General features: G+C 51.1%; 1 protein-coding gene across 3 annotated transcripts in view; it reads left to right on the forward strand.

Annotated features, from left to right (window-relative positions):
* Positions 1-18,869, forward strand: part of ASTN1 (astrotactin 1) — a 41,444-nt gene extending 22,575 nt beyond the window's left edge. For all 3 annotated transcript variants that reach the window (XM_052666589.1, XM_052666591.1, XM_052666590.1), the window contains 15 exons: positions 2,534-2,608; positions 3,154-3,291; positions 3,462-3,612; positions 3,765-3,931; positions 4,024-4,218; positions 4,499-4,626; positions 6,251-6,355; positions 6,521-6,709; positions 8,435-8,703; positions 8,987-9,120; positions 9,284-9,435; positions 9,732-9,867; positions 9,951-10,051; positions 10,782-10,965; positions 15,494-18,869. In XM_052666589.1, coding sequence (XP_052522549.1) covers positions 2,534-2,608; positions 3,154-3,291; positions 3,462-3,612; positions 3,765-3,931; positions 4,024-4,218; positions 4,499-4,626; positions 6,251-6,355; positions 6,521-6,709; positions 8,435-8,703; positions 8,987-9,120; positions 9,284-9,435; positions 9,732-9,867; positions 9,951-10,051; positions 10,782-10,965; positions 15,494-15,728 — 2,359 coding nt within the window. In that variant the 3' untranslated portion in view covers positions 15,729-18,869. The remainder of the gene's footprint in view (positions 1-2,533; positions 2,609-3,153; positions 3,292-3,461; positions 3,613-3,764; positions 3,932-4,023; positions 4,219-4,498; positions 4,627-6,250; positions 6,356-6,520; positions 6,710-8,434; positions 8,704-8,986; positions 9,121-9,283; positions 9,436-9,731; positions 9,868-9,950; positions 10,052-10,781; positions 10,966-15,493) is intronic.
* The last annotated feature ends 1,614 nt before the right edge of the window (positions 18,870-20,483 follow it).

Here is a 20,483-nt window from a genome sequence, read left to right on the forward strand (position 1 = left end):
AAAAAGCTCCTCTTTCTTTCAGATCCTTTCACCAAACCAGCCCTCCGCCTCCTCCTCCCCGCCCCATTCTCCTTGCAGATTTATGAGCAGCCCGGAGAGAAAGTGCCAGCATTAGCATTTTTAATAAAGAGCTGCTTGGAAGGGATGGCAGCAGGCAAGGAGGTGGGAAGCTGAAGCCTGGGGGAAACCCTTGCAAGGCAGAGCTGAAACAGGGCTGGTGGTAGCACTGGGATGGGCGTTGCTGATGGGAGATAATCTCTTGGATCACATTTCAGGTTGGATATTAGGGAAAAATTCTTCTCAGAAAGAGCAGTGAGGTATGGGAGCAGACTGCACAGGGATGTAATGGAGTCACCATCCTTGGAGGTGTTCAATGGAAGTCATACTGAGGGATGTGGTCTAGAGCAGACATAGGTGTGGATTGGTGGTTGGACCGGATGATTTATTGGTCTTTCCAACCTTAATGATTCTCTGACACCTGCCCCCTGCCCTGCACAACTGTGCCCACATCTGGACTGTGTCCCTTGGGTCTGTGTGGGGTGCAGGTGCTGCAGGTGTGTTCCTGGTTTTCTCTGCGCTTGAAGCCACCTGGGAAGGGCTGTGGTGGCCACGGTGGCTGGTGCTTGGCTGCGGGGGTTCAGCACAGCAATCTCATGCCACTGTCTGGGTGGGAGTCACTGAAAGCACCAGCAGCTCAGGGACCAGATGTCAAGTTGCCTATTTTCGGTGCTTAACCACCAATTGGTGGCATTGCAGCCATGCTCATGTGCAGTGACTTTTCAGCATCTTCTGCTCAGCCCCTTTCTCCCTTCCACCAGCTCAGCACCATGTATCTTGCAAAGATGCCCATGCTGGGGATCCATTGTAGAGCTTGTCTATAGGAACTTACTGATGCTGTTGGATGAGCTTGCTGGGTCTTGTGCCCAGCGAACCCCATTTTGTTGATTCAGATGCCTACCTGCTTGCCAAGGCTTGCCAAAGGAGCCAAGAGCTGTCCTTTCTGGCCTGTTTAACCCAGTCTGATCAGACACAGTACTGCTTCTAATCTATCTCTGTTCACTTTGTGAGCTCTGAAGACTGTGCAACGTAAGCACCTGCAAGCAGAGCAGCAAGGAGCCTGCCAGTGATGCATAGGAGAAGGAAGATGGAATGAAACAGTAGCAAAACCACGCAGAGGAAGAGGCAGTGATGGGAAGGATGTGTCCTCATCTTTAGCAGCAGGAGTAACAAGGCAGCAAGGAGGGAACTTTCAGCTTCGTGAGAGGAAGAATCAACATGGAGCTCCTGGAGAGATGCGTTGGGTGGAGTGCTCTGGCTTAAAGCCATCACTGCCTGACTTTTAGGCATCGTTGGAAATTGTGCCCTTGAGGGGCTATTGAATGGCCTTGTGCTGATTTCCCTGTACCTAACCTACATGGCACTGTGCTCTTGCATCCCTGGGCTGGCCACCCTGCCTCTGCATCACTACTGTGGGCTGAGAACCACTGGAAGTGCAGCACGGCTCTTCACGACCATTTGTCTAGCCAAGCTGATGAGGAACAATACCTTGCCTCTGCTTTTGTTCCCAGCCCAGTGCACTGTGGAGAAGAGAGAATAAAGCCCATCTGTTGCAGTGTGGGATGCTGCTGTGGGCAGCATTCAAGGATCTGGCAAGGTGCAAAGAGAGCACTGCTTCCCATCCACACAGACCTTATCCAGGGCACTGAGCTCTGCTACTGGATGTAATCCTGTGCCTGGTCACAGAAGTGCCATTGTGTCCCAGGCAGGAAATGAGCAGTGCTCTAATCCTGCAATCAGGATTTTTTTGTGTCCTTGCTGAAATAACTTCAGATTAGGAATTGAAGTGCTTGTGCAGGAGAGCTGTAATTGCCTTCAGAGAAAATCCCCAGGCTCACCAGGTGTTTGCCATGCTGCTCGTGTGGATGTGTGCCCTCAGCGGATGTTTTAAAGGTGACAGGATGGAAAAATCTCCAGTTCTGAGCTCATTCTACAAATGAGATTCGGGATTCGGTTGGATCTGGCTGTTACTCCTCTGGACTCCTTTTTATTTCATTGCTGGTCTTCGACTTGCTAGTCTCTCTGCAAATGACCCTGTGCAAGAAATGCTCTGCGAAGAATGCTCTATAGAAGACGCTCTGCAAAGGATACACTTCAAATGGGGCCATGCTGTGTGGGCTGCACATCCCAAAGCATCCTGGCCATGGGTGCAGCTGTCCCTAGACATGTGCTAACATTCCCATGATGGGAATAGGTGGGTGGTGCCTGAGGGTGCAGGGCTGTGAGGCTCAGGGATGCTGCAGCAGTGGGAAAGGGGGGGACTGGAGCCTACAGTACCTCAAAGTAAAGGATGAGATATGCTGTTCACTGGATGCACCAGCTGTGTAGGAACACCCAAATTCTAAAGATCCCCCGCTCTCCCAAAATCGTGGAACTATTTTACCACCTTGTGTGTGCATCACAGGTACTTGCTGCAGTGCAAATCTGGGGAGGCATTTTGGGATGCTGGCATGGTGCTCCTGTGTTTCTCTTCCAGGCCCTGGCCGTACACCATATTTCAGCGCGGCTTCGACTTGGTGCTGGGTGAGCAGCCATCAGATAAGATTTTTCGGTAAGTCTGCCTTCAGCTTCACCACCAATCCTTGGGTCTTCCTTTCAGTTACTGGTGCTAGTTCTGGGGAAGGTGCAGCACGTGGTCCCCCATGTCTTGGCTGACCTTAGTGCCCTGTGCCACCACCTAGGGGACATATGAGCTGGAAAGATCCTACTGCTGCTTTTTGGGGTCATTTGGGTGCACTTGGAAGACTTGTCCCTTCTTGATGCATCTCACAGAGCACCTGCCTCTGCTGCCTCCCCCTGCTAGCCCTGGAGCTGCAGCAGCCATGGACACCTTGGAGAGGAGGAATAAATACATGAATAATCTCTTGTTATCCTTCCTGCTCCCTACGCTCCCCAGCAGCATGCTCCTGGCAGATAGGTGCTCGAGAAGCCTGTATCCAGCTGAGGATAGATTTGGGACCAACCTAGCTCCTTTTGTAGGGAGGGGAGAGGTTTGAGGGCTGTGTTTCAGCAACAGCACTCCCTGCTCAGCCCTGGCATGATATCCCTGCATTGATGGGGTTTGGAGTTTCCCCCACGTGCTCACTCTCTTGACAGGTTCACCTACACACTGGGGGAAGGCATGTGGCTGCCACTGAGCAAGAGCTTTGTCATCCCTCCAGCTGAGTTGGCCATCAACCCCTCAGCTAAGTGCAAGACCGACATGACAGTGATGGAGGACGCTGTGGAGGTCAGGTAGGTGTGAGCAAGGTGAAGGCAAGGCCGTTGAATATTTTCTCTAGCAAATATTCTGGTGGTGTGCCCATGGAGCAAAGGGGCACCCCAAAGGACATAGGGGCTGGTGAGAGCTGGGTACACCTTGTTGGCACCAAACAGAGTGGTGAAACATCTCCTACTCCCTACAGGGAAGAGCTGATGACCTCCTCCTCCTTCGACAGCCTGGAGGTTCTTCTTGACTCCTTTGGCCCTGTCCGTGACTGCTCCAGGGACAATGGGGGCTGCAGCAAGAACTTCCGCTGCATCGCAGATCGCAAGTTGGACTCAACAGGCTGCGTGGTGCGTGGCCAGCTTGGGATGAATATTTGTTGCAGTATGAGCTGGTTTTGGTGCAAGTTGTGACCTTTTCATATTTCCCTAACATTATTTTCTGATGAAGGGGCCTCTGAGAGCACCACCCTCATCTCACCTCTCTCTTTTCCCTTCGCCAGTGCCCAACGGGCCTGAGCCCAATGAAGGATGGCACGGGTTGCTATGACCGCCATGTTGGTGTTGATTGCTCTGATGGCTTCAATGGGGGCTGTGAGCAGCTGTGCCTGCAGCAGATGGTGCCTCTGCCTGACGACCCTCTGCTCTACAACATCCTCATGTTCTGTGGGTGAGTACCCCATCATCATTCCATGCTGGGGTGGTCTTGATCCCCACTGGAGGGGCTGCAGCTGATGGTGCGCCCTGCTGCTGGCTTCTCAGGTGCATTGAGGACTACAAGCTGGGTACAGATGGGCGATCATGCCAGCTCATCTCAGAGTCGTGCCCTGATGGTGTGGACTGTGGTGAGCCCCGTGAGCTGCCCATGAACCAGACGCTCTTTGGGGAGGTCTTCTATGGCTACAACAACCACTCCAAGGAGGTGGCTCCAGGGCAGGTGCTCAAAGGGACGTTTAGGTGAGTGGAGATGTGGAGGGATGACCATCAGTAGGGTCAGCCTTTCCCATCCTCTCTGCAGCCCTTGGGTCTCCAAGACCCTGATCCAACCACATTTAGCCAAGCTTTGCAGGAGGTGGATGGGTTGCAGGTAAGGGTTCATCTGAAGATGGCCACCAAAAGCCACAATGGCCTTCATAAGTCATGACCAGAGGAAGAGAATGGTGCTTGGTAGAGTTTTAGGGATGGATCACTGGCCCTTGTTCCCTGCCCTGTTCTCCTCTCCCCACTGTACTTCCAGACAGAACAACTTTGCCAGGGGCCTGGAGCAGCAGTTGCCAGATGGACTGGTGGTGGCCACCGTGCCCCTGGAAAACCAGTGCCAAGAGGAGCTCTCAGACCCCACACCTGACCCCGAATTCCTCACTGGTGAGTGAGCTCAACCATACCCTCATCCTCTTGGGGGATGCTGAAAGATGAGATGCATTTAGCCTGGCTTCAGCACCCAGTGCCCACCTGCATCAGCAGCTGTAAGGGAAGGCGATGCATTTCCCATATCTCTTTCAGCCAACAGCAAATAAGGGGAACCTATAACATCACTGCCTTCTGCCAGCTTGTCCATTTGCAAGGGAGAGGCTGCAAATTAATTGTGTGGTGTAAAAGCTCAATTGTCCATCAGATAGTTGGGGAATTTGCGAAAAGTCTTTTTTTTATTCCAAGCAGAAATGTTTTCCAAATAGTTTTGACAGTTTGATAGGCTTCCAAATCAGAGTCACTGGTGTCAAGAGGTATTCAAAACCACAAATACGTTTTGGTTTGTCCTGTCAGTGTGTTATGGGCCATGAGGACTGAGGTGGGGTCCTAGCTCTGTTTGGCAATGCCCATAGGATATCACAGATGTGACTTAAGGTGATGCCACCACGGCCGCAGCATCGTGAAGGCACCGGGGAATTCAGTGGCAATAATTCCAAAGAGGCAGAAGCCAGCAAATTATCCTATTCATTTCCCACTGCTCTGCTGGCTCTTTGTGACTGATTAAGAAGGTGGGGAAAAAAAAATGGAAAAGAAGTGAAATCTGTGCTGTCAGTAGGCAGATCTGGGCATCGCTGTGAATACACAAGAGGCAGAGCTGCTGAGTAAGGAAGGGCTGTTTTTGCATAAACACTTTTGCAGGGAAGAGCAATGCTTTGAAGCTGTTTGTAGCAGCCAGCACTGAAGGAAGAAGCACTGCAAGGCAGAGGACCTCATCCTCCTTATCCTCTGCCTCCCTTTCTTGCTGAGGAGGGTGAATGCACATTGTTTTCCTCCTGAACTCCTGCTGTGGGGCTGTTTAGCAGCGGGACTCACTGCTTCCCTACTGAGCAGAGGTTTGCTACGTGGGATGTGTGGCTGTGGCACCGCTGGGGAGAAGATGGCTGAGTCCCAGCATCCTTCTGCAGCACGCTGCGGGATGCTCTGGCCACCAAAATAAAGGCCACCAAAACCCTCAGTTTGTTTTCTGGGGCGTTGTTGCAGGCTTGGTGGCTTCTTTGTCACTTTGCACTCAGGAGTGGGGTCTGTCTCTGGGTTGACCACCCCAACTCTCATCCTGGCCATTTCCAAAAGGTTTCAGGTCTTGCCTAACCCCAGCGTTGCCATGATGCCCCAAAGGACATAGGAAGGTGGTTTCCCTGTGCACACGTGTCCAGCTCAGTCCCCAGAGCCTCTGGGCTGGCCACAACCATGGTGTGATAGTGACTAGGCCTGCTAACAGCTCATTTCAAAAGTGCAGCTCTCATTAACAAAGCAATTAACACACCTGGGCATGTCTGGGGAGGCAGGAGGGATGTGGGAGGAGGCTCATTATCTTCTGCTGTATTTTCTGGCCAGCAGGATGAAGTGAGCCCATGGGTTTTCCTTCTATGTTGCAGTGTTAATGCATGTGGAACAGCTGATGGTGGAGATATGATTTGTGCTGGCCCTTCCCCTTTTGTCATCTCACCCTGGTCATGGTGCAAGTTGCTGTGGCTGCTGTGGTTACCCCATGTCCGAGCGTCATGTTCTCTCTTGGCAGGGATGGTGAACTTCAGTGAGGTGTCAGGATACCCTCTGCTACAGCACTGGAAGGTGCAGTCTGTCATGTACCACGTCCGGCTCAACCAGCTGACCATCTCCCAGTGTAAGCATGTGGGGAGAAGAGGCAGTAATGGATGCACCACATGCAGGGTGGTGGCTGCTGGGGTGCTGGGTGCACATCGCATGTGTAGAGGATCCAAGGGCTGAGCATCCCCAGAGATTTGAGCATCTGCAGAGGTTTGAGCATCCCCTCATGTTTTCTCCCCAGCCTTCAGCAATGCACTGCACTCTCTGGATGGGGCCACCTCTCGCAGGGACTTTGTGGCACTGCTGGACCAGTTTGGCAACCACTACATCCAAGAGGCCGTGTATGGCTTTGAGGAGTCTTGCTCCATCTGGTACCCCAACAGGCAGGTCCAGCGGCAGCTCTGGTTGGAGTATGAGGACATCAGTAAAGGTAGGAGCCCCAGGACTATTCCCGTAGCCACCCCTGGCTGAGCAGTATCTGGGTTTGCCATTGGCACAGCAGGCACAGTGCCCAGTCTTTGCAAAAGCTGCGTCCCACCTCATTTTCCTATTTCCACCCGGCTCCCACTCACTGAAGCTGGTCCAAGGACTTCATGGACTGCAGCCAGCATCAGCCCCGGCCAGCAAGGAAAATAAATACCCACATCCCTGGGGAGATGAAAGACGAAGGCGCTAATCCCACCAAGCTGTCCTGTCTGATTCTGGACTTAGCTGCTATTTGCCTTTAATCCTGTTCCTTCCTTTCCTTTGTCTCCTCCGTATCTGCTCTTTTCCACTCGCATCCCGGGGCCAGACTTTCCTCCTGCTGATGTGTGCTCCTCTCTTGGGTTGTCAGCACTTTACTTTCACTTTTTTTGTCTGCACACCAGTGCTGTACTGGTCACCAGGTTCTGGAAAACTGGGTGAGGGGCTGGGGGACACCAACACAGCTCTGCTTTTGCTATAGAGGAGCAAGCATCTGCAGCCTGCTTTAGAATCAGCACAGGCAAGGAGAGAACTGGAAATCTGGGGCACTGGGGACCACTTGGGTGTAAAACACTCATTTCTGAGAATGGATGCTACAGGCTCCTGGAGCCTGGGCTTCTTCCCAAGCCCACCTGTGTCCAGCCCCACTGCTGCTTTGCTGAGGGCTGGATCCAGATGTAGCATCTTTTGATTGCAAGTACTTGTTGTTTGGGGTATTTTTTTTTTTTTTTCCCTCCTGCAATTTCCTCCTCTTTGATTTTCCTGCTTGGAGGCTTTTCAGGTCTGGCAGTCTCTTTCCACCCACAACATCACATTTTGGTTTTGCTCTGGCACCTGCCACTTTCCCTCCTTTGCTTTTTGTTTGCAAACGTCAGGAGCTGGATATCGACTGAGAAATTGCAAGAGACATCTCATTCTCTGGCTCCTCTGCTTTCCCTCTGTGCCTGTGAAGCTGCAATTCACAGCCAGCCCAAAGTGATCCAATTCCAACTCGCTGGGGTGGCTGAGCAGTGCTCCTGCATCCAGAGCTTTGTTTAACAGCCCTGTTTTCCTCGCAGGGGTCTCAGAGATTGGCTTGGCAGACCCTTCCATAGGAAGTTCTTCCCACAGAGCTGTGGATGTGCTGCCAGCAGTGTCCCACAGCCGCAGCAGGCAATGCCCTCGGCCTCCTTTGGTTCTTCCCAACCTATTGCCTTGTCCTCATCGTTGCTATCCTCTTAAGAATCACCTAATTCTTGGGGACAAATGCAAGGAGGCAGGCATGAAGCAGCTGCTAAAAGGGATGTGCTCCCTGTGCCTCTGTGAGTGGGGGCTGCTGGCCTTTTGGGAGGCTTTTTGGGAACCAAGGGAGCAGAGAAAAGAAATCAGAAATGAAGCTCATTTAGAGGGAGGGACTAAATGGGTCCTTCCTGAGCCTCCAGCTGCAAGAACGAGGCTCCCTCTCGTGGGGACCCAGTGCAAGGGTTGGCCCATCACCAGCCAGGCAAAGGGCTGGGGAAACTAAGGCACAGATGATGCCAGGGTGCACTTTCCAGTCTTGATTTCTGCTCTCAAAACCAGAGGGCATTTCATCCCTACAGGGAGGGGTGGGTCTGGGCACTCTCTCTCCTAGGAGCATCCCCTTGGCAATGGTATGGAGGCCATCCCTGCCTCCCTCTTCATGGCAATTCTCTTTTCTCCCCTCCCCCAGGCAATTCTCCATCAGATGAGTCAGAGGAGCGTGAGCGGGACCCCAAAGTGCTCACCTTTCCCGAGTACATTGCCAGCCTCTCTGAGTCAGGCACCAAGCGCATGGCAGCAGGCGTGCGGATGGAGTGCCAGAGCCGCGGGCGCTGCCCCTCATCCTGTCCCCTCTGCCACGTCACCTCCAGCCCTGATGCACCAGCAGAGCCCATTCTGCTTGAGGTCACCAAAGCAGCCCCCATTTACGAGCTGGTCACCAACAACCAGACGCAGCGGGTGAGAAGCTTGGGGAGTGGTGGGATGGCATTACAAAGCTCTTTGTAGGCAGCTTGCATCACATCAAGTTTTGGCAGCTCTTGCTGACCCCATCCCCAGGGTGGATGGACCATGCTGAACCATTTCAGTGTCACCCAGCAGGGAACAGGTGAATCATAGTGATCTCTTCCAATCTTAGTGATTCTGAGATCATCCAGTCCAACCATCAGCCTATCGCCACAGTAAGTGCGTGCTCTGATGGTGGGATGCCAGACTGAACTTACACGCTTCTCCTCACTCCCAGCTCTTGCAGGAAGCCACCATGAGCTCACTGTGGTGCTCAGGCAGCGGGGATGTCATCGAGGACTGGTGTCGCTGCGACTCAAGTGCCTTTGGGGCTGATGGACTGCCCACCTGTGCACCTCTCCCACACCCCATGTAGGTCTCTGTCTGGCCTCGTAGTATGGTCGGTCTAGGAGGTGGCGATGGCCAATGGGGTGGTGATAGGGGGCGGTGGGGCTAGGGTGGCTTTGTGGGGCAGGTTTGTGGGGCAGTGGGCTTTGCCCTCTCAAGGTGCTCACCAGCAAGCATTGCTCTCCAGCCTGCGGCTCTCCACTGTGCATGAACCCAGCAGCACGCTGGTAGTGCTGGAGTGGGGGCACTCGGAGCCCCCCATCGGGGTGCAGATCGTCGACTACCTCCTCCGCCAGGAGAAAGTGACCGACAGGACGGACCACTCCAAGGTGGAGACTGGTGAGTGGGTCTCACTGCAGGGAGGGTGGGATGGAGATGTTGGAGGACAATCTCTAGCTCCCTGTTTGCAAGGGAGTGCTGCAAAGTATTCCTTATCCCATAGGAAAGTAGCCCCTCCCTCCTTGCCATGACAGTGAGCCTTGCAGGGGGCCCACAGATGGCAGGGAAAAGCAGTGGGTTTGTCTCCACACCAAACTCATGTGTGAGCTTTGCTCTGCCTTTGCAGCTTGGTGGTAGGCATAGCCCTGGGGACACCAGTGTCATCATCTGTGGCATGTCCTCTTTGCTCCCCCTAGAGACGGTGCTGAGCTTTGTGGATGACATCATCTCTGGTGCCAAGTCCCCCTGCGCCATGCCAGCCCAGGTGCCTGACAGGCTCTCCTCCACCATCTCCCTCATCATCCGCTGCCTGGAGCCCGACACCATCTACATGTGAGTCACCTCCTCCATGTGAGCCTTCCTCACTTCATGTGAGGGCCCAGGACCTGCAGCTTCACTGCTGTCCTTCTGGCCAGGTTCACCCTCTGGGGAGTCGATAACACGGGGAGACGCTCCAGGTCCAGTGATGTGACGGTCAAGACGCCCTGCCCTGTGGTGGATGATGTCAAAGCTCAAGGTGAGCCACTGACCTGTGCTGACCGGAGGCTTCATGTGTGCCTACACAATTGGAAAGCAGCCTCATTGTTCATGGGCATGGAGACTTGGTGGGGATTTGGATGTGAGTTGGTAAAGCTATGCATAGGGTACATATGTATCCTGTGCCTGGGCATAGGATTGAGCGTCCACAGGGTGATGCTTGGGACCAGTGACAGGGAGCTCTCCTGACTGTTATGTCTCTGCAAGTATCTCCTGTCCTGGCTGCGATGCCTCCTTCACCCCAGACAAACACAGATGCACTCTGTGCTGCTGAGAAGATGGATGAAGGGGAAGGAACTCAAGACATGTTGAGAATGGGTAGAGAAATAGCTGAGGAAAATCTTGCTTGACCTGCTCAGAAAGGAGGTGATAGCATAAGTGGTGTCTGAAGAAATCCCAGTTGTGTTCTTTCTTCTAGATAAATGGCATTTTACTAACAGTACCTGATGTCACCAACCATTTCTCTTTCTAATTGGGTCAAACTATGAGAACCTAAACTGGATTGATTAGTCCAGCTGAGCCTGGGGAATGACATCTACTCTGTTGTTCCTCCACTGCCTTGATATGACATTAATCATACCCCAGGGGACAAATCTTGGCTCCAGTAAATGCCACAGAGGATTTGTCTCTTGGCTTCGCTAGAGCTGAGCATTATCCTGGTGGACTTTGTTCTTTGCACCCCACTGAATACCCCTTGTTCTTCTGCCCAGAAATTGCAGACAAGATCTACAACCTCTTCAATGGCTATACCAGTGGCAAGGAGCAGCAAACAGCCTACAACACCCTGCTGGACCTTGGCTCCCCCAGCCTGCACCGTGTTCTTTACCACTACAACCAGCACTACGAGAGCTTTGGGGAGTTCACCTGGCGCTGTGAGGACGAGCTGGGACCCAGGTAGGCTCAGAAAGCAGTCCTGTGTGTAGGTTTAGGATTTGGCCATCTCCCTTGAAGGTCATAAGTGTAGTAGGACTAGGTGATGGAAAATCACTCAGCCCATCATACTCTGCCACCCTACCAGGTGGCCTAGTCCCTTCATGCTAAGCTCCACCAGCGCTGCTTCAGGTGGCTCTGGCCCATCCAGCTCCAGGGTGTAGAGATGCCCTCCCACTCCCTGCCTGTGGAGTCAAACAAATGTTCCCGTCTCCTCCAGCATCTTGTCTTTGAGCAATTTCCTAGTCATATGGATTTTTCCAGAAAGCTTAGCAAGTTGGGCTGTGAAGTTATGTGGGATGCAGTGATGTTTGGTAGCATCTGGCCTCCAAAGAACTGGACTCTTGAGTCTGGCTAGTAGTCAGGATTACTTCATATGTACATCAGCAACAGTTCCTATCTACAAAATGCACAGTCCTCTGAGTGCCCTCCTCTGGACAGCTCTTCTTTCTGCTGTATTGCTGTTTTCCAGCCCTGCTTCTCCAGATCACCACTTACAGATTTCTAGCAGAGGATCAGAGATCCCCTTTCCTCCACATAGAATCACAGAATCTTTTGAGTTGGAAGGGACTCTAAAAGGCCATCTGGTCCCAGTCTCCGCACTGAGCAGGGACACCCACGGCTCCTTCAGTGCTCAGAGTCCACCCAGCCTGACCTTGGCTGTCTGCAGGGATGGGGCACCATCACCTCTCTGGGCAGCCTGTGCTACTGCCTCACTGCTCTTACTATAAAAATAATTCTTCCTTATATCCAGCCTAAATCATCCCTCTTTCAGTTTGAAACCACTTCCCTTGTCCTGTCACTACAGACTCTGCTAAAGAATCTGTCTCCTCCTTTCTTACAGCCCTCCTTTAGGTACTGACAAGCTGCTCTCGGGTCTCCCTGAAGCTTTCTCCTCCCCATACTGCACAGCCTTAGCTCTCAGCATGTCCTCAAAGGGGAGGTGTTCCATCCGTTGGGTCATTTTTGTGGCCCTCTTCTGAACGAGCTCCAATAGGTCCACATCATTTCTGTACTGAGGGCTTCACATATGCACGCAGCACTCCAGGTGAGGCCTCACCAGCACAGAGCAGATGGGCAGGATCACTTCCTTCACCCTGCTTGCCACGCTGCTTTTGGTGCAGCCCAGGATCTGGGTGGCTTTCTGAGCTTTGTGGACACATTGCTGGCTCATGTCCAGCTGCCATTCACCAGTACCCCCATGTTCTTTTCAGCACAGCTGTGCTCCATCCTTAAATCCCCCAGCTTGGTTTTGGGGGTTGCCATGACTCAGTGCAAGACCTTGCACTTGTGTTTGTTGAACCTCGTAAAATCAAGGTTCATAATTTCTCCCTAAGGGGAGTCAGAAAAATTCAACAAATATCTGATTGTTCTCTTGCATGCAAGGTCTCTTAGGCATCTCTCCTAGTTCAGCTTTGCTAAGGTTTCCACCAGCACCTCATTCCCACAGCACTGTGAGACCAGCAGGCTTGGATTCATGTCTCACCTTTGTTTTGAGCCCAGCTGTGGTGGTGCAACTCTGTCCTCAACTGCCATGTGTAAAATCTATCCCCAGTTTGCATGCACCATGACATCTGTTGTGGTGGTTTTTTTTGTGATGAGTGCATCAAATTCCTTAGTTTGGGAATCTGGATTTGTCACGTAGCCACAAGTATTGCCATCAGTGAGGAAACGAATGAACCCCAGCACGGGGTGGAAGCTGCATCTTTCAGCCCCATGTGGCAGTGAGGTTGGCATGGGATGACAAGAAATGCCACTGGATTATCCGAGCATTATCATTTGCTGCATGAATCTATATGTCAAAGGGTGAATTCCACCCTCTGGAAATGCTCAGGATGGGATGACATGAGCTGCTGATGAATTGTTTGCAGTTTGCCCTGCTTGGAAAGACATTCAGGCAGCTGCAGTCAGATCTGGTGATGACAAATCTTGGAAAGCAGGCCTCCTGTTTGATTGTCTGCAAGGGCAAAGCAGCCAGATTGGTGGTGACAGGACAAATCACTTGCAGATGATGTTATTTAGCCAGCAGAGAGTGTTTGTTTGAATGCTGCCGATGCTCCTTTGAAGCCATGGATCTGAACCCATGAGATTGGCTCTGCAATGTTCTTCCACCTCCATGCTGTCGTGCCGTCTTCTGGCTCTGCCTGCTTGGGGAACGCTCATACCCCTTCTTCAGGCTGGACCTCTGGAGGGTTTCAGCTACAGGAAAGCCAGTGTTAGCTTTGGCTGGGCCTGGGCTCATAGAATCAATCATAGACTGGCTTAGGTTGGAAGAGACCTTAAGGATCATGGAGCTCCAACCCCTGCCGTGGGCAGGTTGCCCTCCACCTGTTCAGGCTGCCCTCCAGCCCAGCCTCGAGGGTCATCATCTTCTCCCAAGTGGCTCTGCCCTGGCTGGAAGTATGGTGTGGCTGTGGGTATTTCTATGTTCCCTGCATGTACCCTTGAGCTGTCAAGCCAGCACCAACACAGCTGTATGCTCTACAAGCAACTCTTGCTTATCCAAGCAAAAATGTGACAAAGAGGGTTATTTTCACCCTGCTATCATGATTTGTGTGTCTGCGACCTGCCCCATGCTGTGTGGATGCTGTTACAGCTACCGATGGAATGTCTTCTATCCTGACCCCATCAACTGACCTTAAGGCTGGCTGGAAAACTCCTTCCAGCCCTTGGATCGCTTCCATTTTCGTCTGGGTTTCCAGGCACATGTAATACTTGCCTGCAAGACACTTTATTTAGATCCATTACCTACACATTTGCCAGATTCCCTGGAGATTGCTGGAAGTGCTAGACAAGTTTAAGATGAACATAATGTTTTTTATCTGGACAAAATGTTGTTCTTGATAAGAGTGTTAGAAGTGCAGTTTCTAGAAGAAAACCATGAAAAGAAGAGAAAATAGTTTAGCTCATATTTGGCTTCCTCCACTGCTTCTTCCAACACAAGAGGCTGGACATTCAGCACTTCCCGTTACCAGGATAATCCCACCCCAAAGCTGTGTTGCCCTAAGGGTGCTGCATGTCTTTCTTCTGTTGCACATGGATTCCTCCCCTCTCTTTCCACCACCTGACCTTGTCTCCTGGCTTTTTAGCTGGGTTGCACAGACAGCGTGGGTTGCCTGATGGCTCTTTACCAAATGCTACTGCTTGTTTTGCTCTCTGCAACTGGCAGATGCAAAATGTGCATTCCAAAAAAGTGGAGGGGGAGGGAGGTGCCACCACATCCCATTTTCTTTCAGAGCTTTTTGGAATTGAACTTACGTTGTATGCCTCAATATAGTCCTAGCTAGCATGCTGTCCTGTGAGATGCATTTCCTAAACCATTATTATGAACATTGTAAGTCATGTATCAGGAATGTCATTGATTGTACTTACGTTTTATGATACTGCATCTTGTGGGGCTCATAACAGACCCCCACAAGCCAAACTAATACAGATAACAAGCATGAAATTGTGAATGCTTTTTTTCCCCTAACTCTCCACACTCAGCCTGCTGATTCCTACTACTGTGCATTTCTTCTCCATCTCATCCCTCTTAGGCACTTGACAGGGGGGCGAAATGATAATCCCAGCACATTGCCTATGCCATGTCCATGAATGGCATAGAATATATAGAATGGGTATAGAATTCTATATAGCCATTATAGAATGGCTTGGATTGGAAGGGATCAAAGATCATCTAATTCCTAGATCTCCTTAGAGATGCCCTGCACTGAGCCACAAGTGAGCAGCACAGCTCCCAGGTGCAGTGCAGGGGAAGGGTATGTGTGGTGTCCAGGCATGTCATGCTTTGTGACTTATGGCATTTCTCCCCACTGCCTGTTTACTCCCACTTTCCTGCCCTGTGATTTGGGGTCCAATATCACAGAATCAGTAAGGATTGGGATCAGTAAGATCATCTAATCCAACCATCAGCTCATGCTTGTTAAGGTTCTAACATGTGTCCCTTAGTGTCATTTCTATGCATTTCTTGAACCCCTCCCATGGATGGTGACCCTACCACCTCCCTGTCTGCCAATTCCAGTGCCTCACCACTTTTTATGAGAAGCTTTTCTTACCTCCCCTGTGGCAACTTAAGGCCCTCACCTCTTACTCTATCATTGTTACCCAGGAGCAGAGGCCAACCCCCATCTCACCCCAGCCTCCTTTCAGGCAGTTGGAGAAAGTGATGAGGTGCCCCCTGAGCTCCTCTTCTCCACACTGACCCATCCCATTCCCTCTGCTGCATCAGACTTGTGCTCTAGATCTTTCAGAACTCAGCTGCTCTTCTCCATTGCAGCAATGGAGGTGATGCTGCTTGATTAATCGCTGACATCCTCTATGCTCCATTTCCCAAGGGGCATTAAACCCTCACCAAAGCTGAACTTGCATGGGTATGATGCAGAGTAGAAGAAGAACAGGACGTCGACAAAGTCACGGGCATCCCTAACCACTTTACTTTTCTCTGTTCCTGCTCTTCTCATCCCCTTCCCACCACCCCGTTGCCTCTCTGCAGGAAAGCCGGCCTCATTCTCTCGCAGCTGGGGGACCTGAGCAGCTGGTGCAACGGGCTCCTGCGGGAGCCCAAGATCAGCCTGCAGCGCTCGTCCCTCAAGTACCTGGCCTGCCGTTACAGCGAGATCAAGCCCTACGGGCTCAACTGGTCAGAGCTCAGCCGTGACCTCAAGAAGACATGTGAGGAGCAGACTCTGAGCGTCCTCTACAATGACTATGGGGACAAGGACTACTGAGGGCCGCACGCTGGCCCTCCCGGGGTGGCTGTGGGGGTTTTATATATGGAGTGGGAGGGGGGGAGGGCATCTCTGGAGGTAAAAATTGGGACTGGGGAATGAAATGGCTGCTCTGTGCAGGACTGACTCAGTATTAGTTTCTTCTTCAACTTGGCCAACAGTCTTTCTAGGTAGGAGTCTTGTGGGACCCAGTTTTCTTGGTTCTTTTTCTTTGTTTTGCCAAGAGGTTCCTTAGCTGGTGGGTGTGGGTGCATGGCACAGGGAGGGCAGGCTGGAGGACGCAGCCCTCTGCACCATGTTATGTCCCTGCCCAGTCACAGGAGAAGCATGGTGATGCAAGTCAGGTTGAGATGCTAATGCTCATCATGGAGCAGAACAGTCACTGGGCATCCTAGAGGTTTTGTGGTTATTTTTCTAATTGTAAGGCATGAGGTGGGACCTGACTCAGTTCTGGTGCCACTGCAGGGCAGGGCTGGCCCTGGTGTCACCAGCCCAGGGGAGAGGAAAGAAGGTGGTGATAGGGAACCCAGCTCCTCAGGGTTCTTCTGTCATGGTCAAAGCCCACATCTGCTCAAAGATGCGAGTCCTCAAGGGCAAAGGCAACTTGGCCTCGGGGCCAGCAGCTATGTGGACATTATGATTTTTTTTTTTTTTTTTTTTTTTTTTGTGGGATTGAACTCTTAGGAAATCAACTGAAAAACCCCTTCCATTTCATTATTTTTCAAACCCACCATAGTAAAGACTTAAAAGCAATGACGAAGTAGTGTTTAGGAGAACCCCAGCCAAGACAGCAGCATCCAGTTGGCATGAACAAAGCTGTTTTCTGCTATTTGCTGCTCTTGAGCCATGGAGCAGCCCAAGGTGGGCATAGTGAAAGGAGTCGGACATAGCATACCTGTCCTTCAGGGCTGCCTGTCCTTTGTGTTCTGTCTTCAGGGGATGTTGCTTTCCATATTTAGGCTCACATCTGCATCTCTCACTAGCGACTTCTTTTTTTTCCTAACAAAAAAAAAAAAAAAAAAAAATCAGAGAACTGGGGTTGTTCTGGGACACTGGGCTGTGCTTAGAGCAAACTGTTCTCCAGAACCCTTCTACCACTGCTGCTGTTGGATGCGGCACAAGGCTTCATTTTAGCTTCAGCTCCCAGCCTGCTTTGCAGAGGAGGCACCCCTGGATTTGTCGGCTGTGCATCTTTGATGTGGACGAGACAGGAACCCTGCTGTATTTTTTCTTTTTTCTTTTTTTCTTATGATGCTTCTTCAGAGCAAGATTTCCTGTCCATTTTTCAGTCTTGGCAGGAGCAATCTTCAGCCTGTCTCTTTCCATTTCCCACCTCGTTCCTACTGCTACCTGCCCAGGAGGCGGCTGGAGTATTTGTGTGGTGTTGGATGGGAGCCACCAGCGCTGCCTTCTGGTGCTTGCTCTGCAGCCAGCCAGACAGCACAGGAGCATCCTCCTGCAGGACCACCCTGCTCCATCCCTCCCTTCCCACTTACAGACCTCTCATTCAGGGCAGCACCTGGGAGTTGCTGTGAGCAGCCAGCAGCAGTCAGTATTACCTGGGCACCTGTGTGAAACCTGTGATGAATTCATCTAGCAGGGCTAGGTGGGCCAACACCTGCTTTTTGCAAGGAGAAAGTCAACCAGGACCTTTGGACCTCTTCTCCTACGTCTCCTTATATTTGGATGTGCCAGATGATGCCAAAAGCTTGGTGCTCAAAACAAGACTGTCTCTACATGTACTTGGGCAGGCGTCCCGTTTCCTTCCAGCCACTGGGAATCCTGACTAGGATGCTTTGGGTTGGTCTTTTTGCTTCTTCCAGCCGACACCAAGTCATCCTTTAACTTCAGCCAGACAGCTGACCAGGGATGGGCACAGGGCACAACATCCAGCACTTCGGAGCAAAGCTTGGGCCAGGGCTGCTCTGGCCCGTACACAACTTGGTGGCTGGCCAAGTTAGACTGCTTACATAGCTTTTATATGGAGCACAGAAGGGTTTTCTCTTGGTAGCAGCGTCCTGTCTTTCACTGCTGATGAAATTCAGCAGTTGAGATGAGAACAGCACAGGAATGCTGCCAGGAAGACCCTGAGTACTTGCACCTTTCTTGTGGGCTTCTTCACCCAAAATTGATGATGGGGCACCATGGCTGTTTCCACTGTGTTCCTATTCCCCTACTTCAAAGCCCTTGTGTGGTCACTAAAAGCTCTGCAGAACCATCATCCCTCTGGGTTGGGCTCTTCCCAGGTTGACCCTGATCTGGCCACTGACCCATGCCAAGGTGGGTTTTGCTCCATGGGCCTGACTGTCTCAGTGTTGCTGCCCATCTGTGTTGCCCCTTTCTGTGATAATCCTGGCTTTCTGGAGGCTTTCTTCTCAGTTTCTCACCCTGTCTCAGCAACTTAGAGATTTGTCTGAATTTGCATTCTCTTGTCCAAATCCCTGAGTTGACTCAAGAGCTCAACTCAAACACCAGCTACGTGCCACCATATCTCAGACCAAGAGGGGTGCGTTCACCCCATAGCCGCAGACCATTCCTTGGGGAGATGTGTGGGGACAGCCCCCGGTGTGCCATACCTGCAGAGCTGATGTCCTTCCCCATCTGCCAGAAGGTCCTGCCCATGGCTCTGTGCAGTATTTCCTCTGCTGGACCTTTGCCTCTTTCTGTGCTGCTGAAGAGGATGGTTTTTGTCCCTTACCTATTCTCCCTCACTCCTCTACTCTCTCTCCTTGATTTATTTCTGAGTTAACGAGTGATCATTCACCAGAGAAGAACCTCTGGGCCATTTTCTTTTCTCTGCTGTACCCCTTCCCCCATACTAGCCTTACTACCTTTTACTTGTCGTGCCGTTATTTAACATATGAAGATGGTTTGGTCCTTTTATTTCAGAAGATGGCTACAATTCATGTTCCTTGATGTTATATTAAAACTCTAATGTGACGTTTTACTACTGTAGATTGAAAGTAGGGTGCTTTAGGGTGGGATAGCCACGGGGCAAGAAATGCAAGACCCTTACGGGTTACTTTAAAAAGGTTTTAAATGAAAACAACTACAAAAATCACTGTAGCACTATGTAAAACTCCAAATGATAATTCAACTGACTATTAAACGGAGCTGTTAGTAATCTGTGGCTCTGGCAAATGGGGGTGCTTGTTTATAGCTGTAGTCCTGTTGATGCAATCTGTTGGTGGTGGATGGAAACTCACAGCCTTTGAACTTGGTGCCTCTTCCCACAAGTTTAGCTGTCTGCTCTGGGTAGCCAAGTACCAAAACACAGCTGGAACCACATCCCACACCTGCTACCTGCTCCATGGCCATGGGATGGCACAGATGCCTGCGGGCATTTGGGTTTTGGGAAGGATGGCATGCCTTCAGCCCGGGGCTCTCAGTCCTTGTTTTGGAAACCTCCATGAATGCTGGGAATTTGGGAGCAGAGTCTCAAATTAACCTGTTTTTATTCAGCTATAATGTGAATTGATGGCACTATCTGGCGGCCAACCACCCCTGGGAACTTTGGGCTCCATTTGGCAGACTTTTGACAGAGGTCCAGCAGTGTAAAGAACACCGACTGCCTACAAGTGATTTGAAAATCAGTGCCTGAGCAGATACAGCAGGTAATAAGGATGCCTTGGTAGTCTTGTGTAGTGTGATTTTTGTTCTCACTGCTCATGACCATACAGCATACCCGTAGTTGGCCCCTTCACCAAGATTAGAGTATTTTCCCACCAGCTCTACTAAGTATCATGGAACAACTTAATTTTTTTTCTCTCTTCCCCCTGCTAAATTGCAGGAAAATATGTTAAAAATACATCCAATGCTTTCCTCCTGCTATTTTCCACACAGCTAAGTGCTGTGGCAGCCACTGCACTATAACTTGTGGAAGAGGAGGAGAAGGAGGTTGGTGATGAGGTGGAGGAAGAGCAGAGGGGCCACGTGTTTCCAGGGTGTATGGTTGCAAGTGTGAGCAGTCCAATGTGCCCGTGTCATCACACCTTCAAAGAACCATCCCATCTAGCAATTGGCAACCCTGTCCATGGCAGGGAGGTTGGAACTAGGTGATCTTTAATATCCCCTCCAACCTCAGCCATTCTACAGTTCTACAAACTATTCAACCGTAGAATCATGGAATGGCTTGGTTTGGAAATGCTGTCTCCTCAAGGGTTTGAAACCAAGGGGCTAAATTCACTCCAAAAATGGCAAAGTGAGCTGGAAGGGATGCACCACCAGCTGAAGCTAAACAGCAGCTTTAGGCCCTGGAGAAGGGGTAGGCAGAGCCCAACCTTGCTCCTGATAGCGTTCCCCAGATCCCGAGCAGCAAACAGATGTGTTATGAGGGTTGCTGTTGGCCATCCTGGAAAAGGAGTTGCTAGAAGGGGTTTCTTAATTAGAGAGTGGGCATGAATGACATTGCAGCACAGGAGCCCTCATACAGGGTATCACATCCCCATGCTCCCAGGATCTGCTTCACTTCTTAATGCCGTGCGGACTTCTTGAACAGTGCACTTGCTGTCAAAGCTTTCCCAAATCCAGTCTGCACAGTTGGAAGCACCACTATCCTTATTGAACTGTGTAACCTTTGTCTTAGGAATACAGAGGCCTCTTGCTCTGAAGTTTTGTACTTGGTGATGAGGGGATGAGATGAGAAACCAGCTCTTCACTTGGCTACTGTCCTGGATATTATTCTGAGTGCAAAACCTATACCTGGAATCCTGGTTGCTTGGTTGCTACCTCCACGCTGGAGGCTGCAGAGCCTTG

Source organism: Tympanuchus pallidicinctus, unplaced genomic scaffold (genome assembly GCF_026119805.1).
Source record: "Tympanuchus pallidicinctus isolate F22 unplaced genomic scaffold, pur_lepc_1.0 scaffold7, whole genome shotgun sequence".
Lineage (NCBI taxonomy): Eukaryota > Metazoa > Chordata > Aves > Galliformes > Phasianidae > Tympanuchus > Tympanuchus pallidicinctus.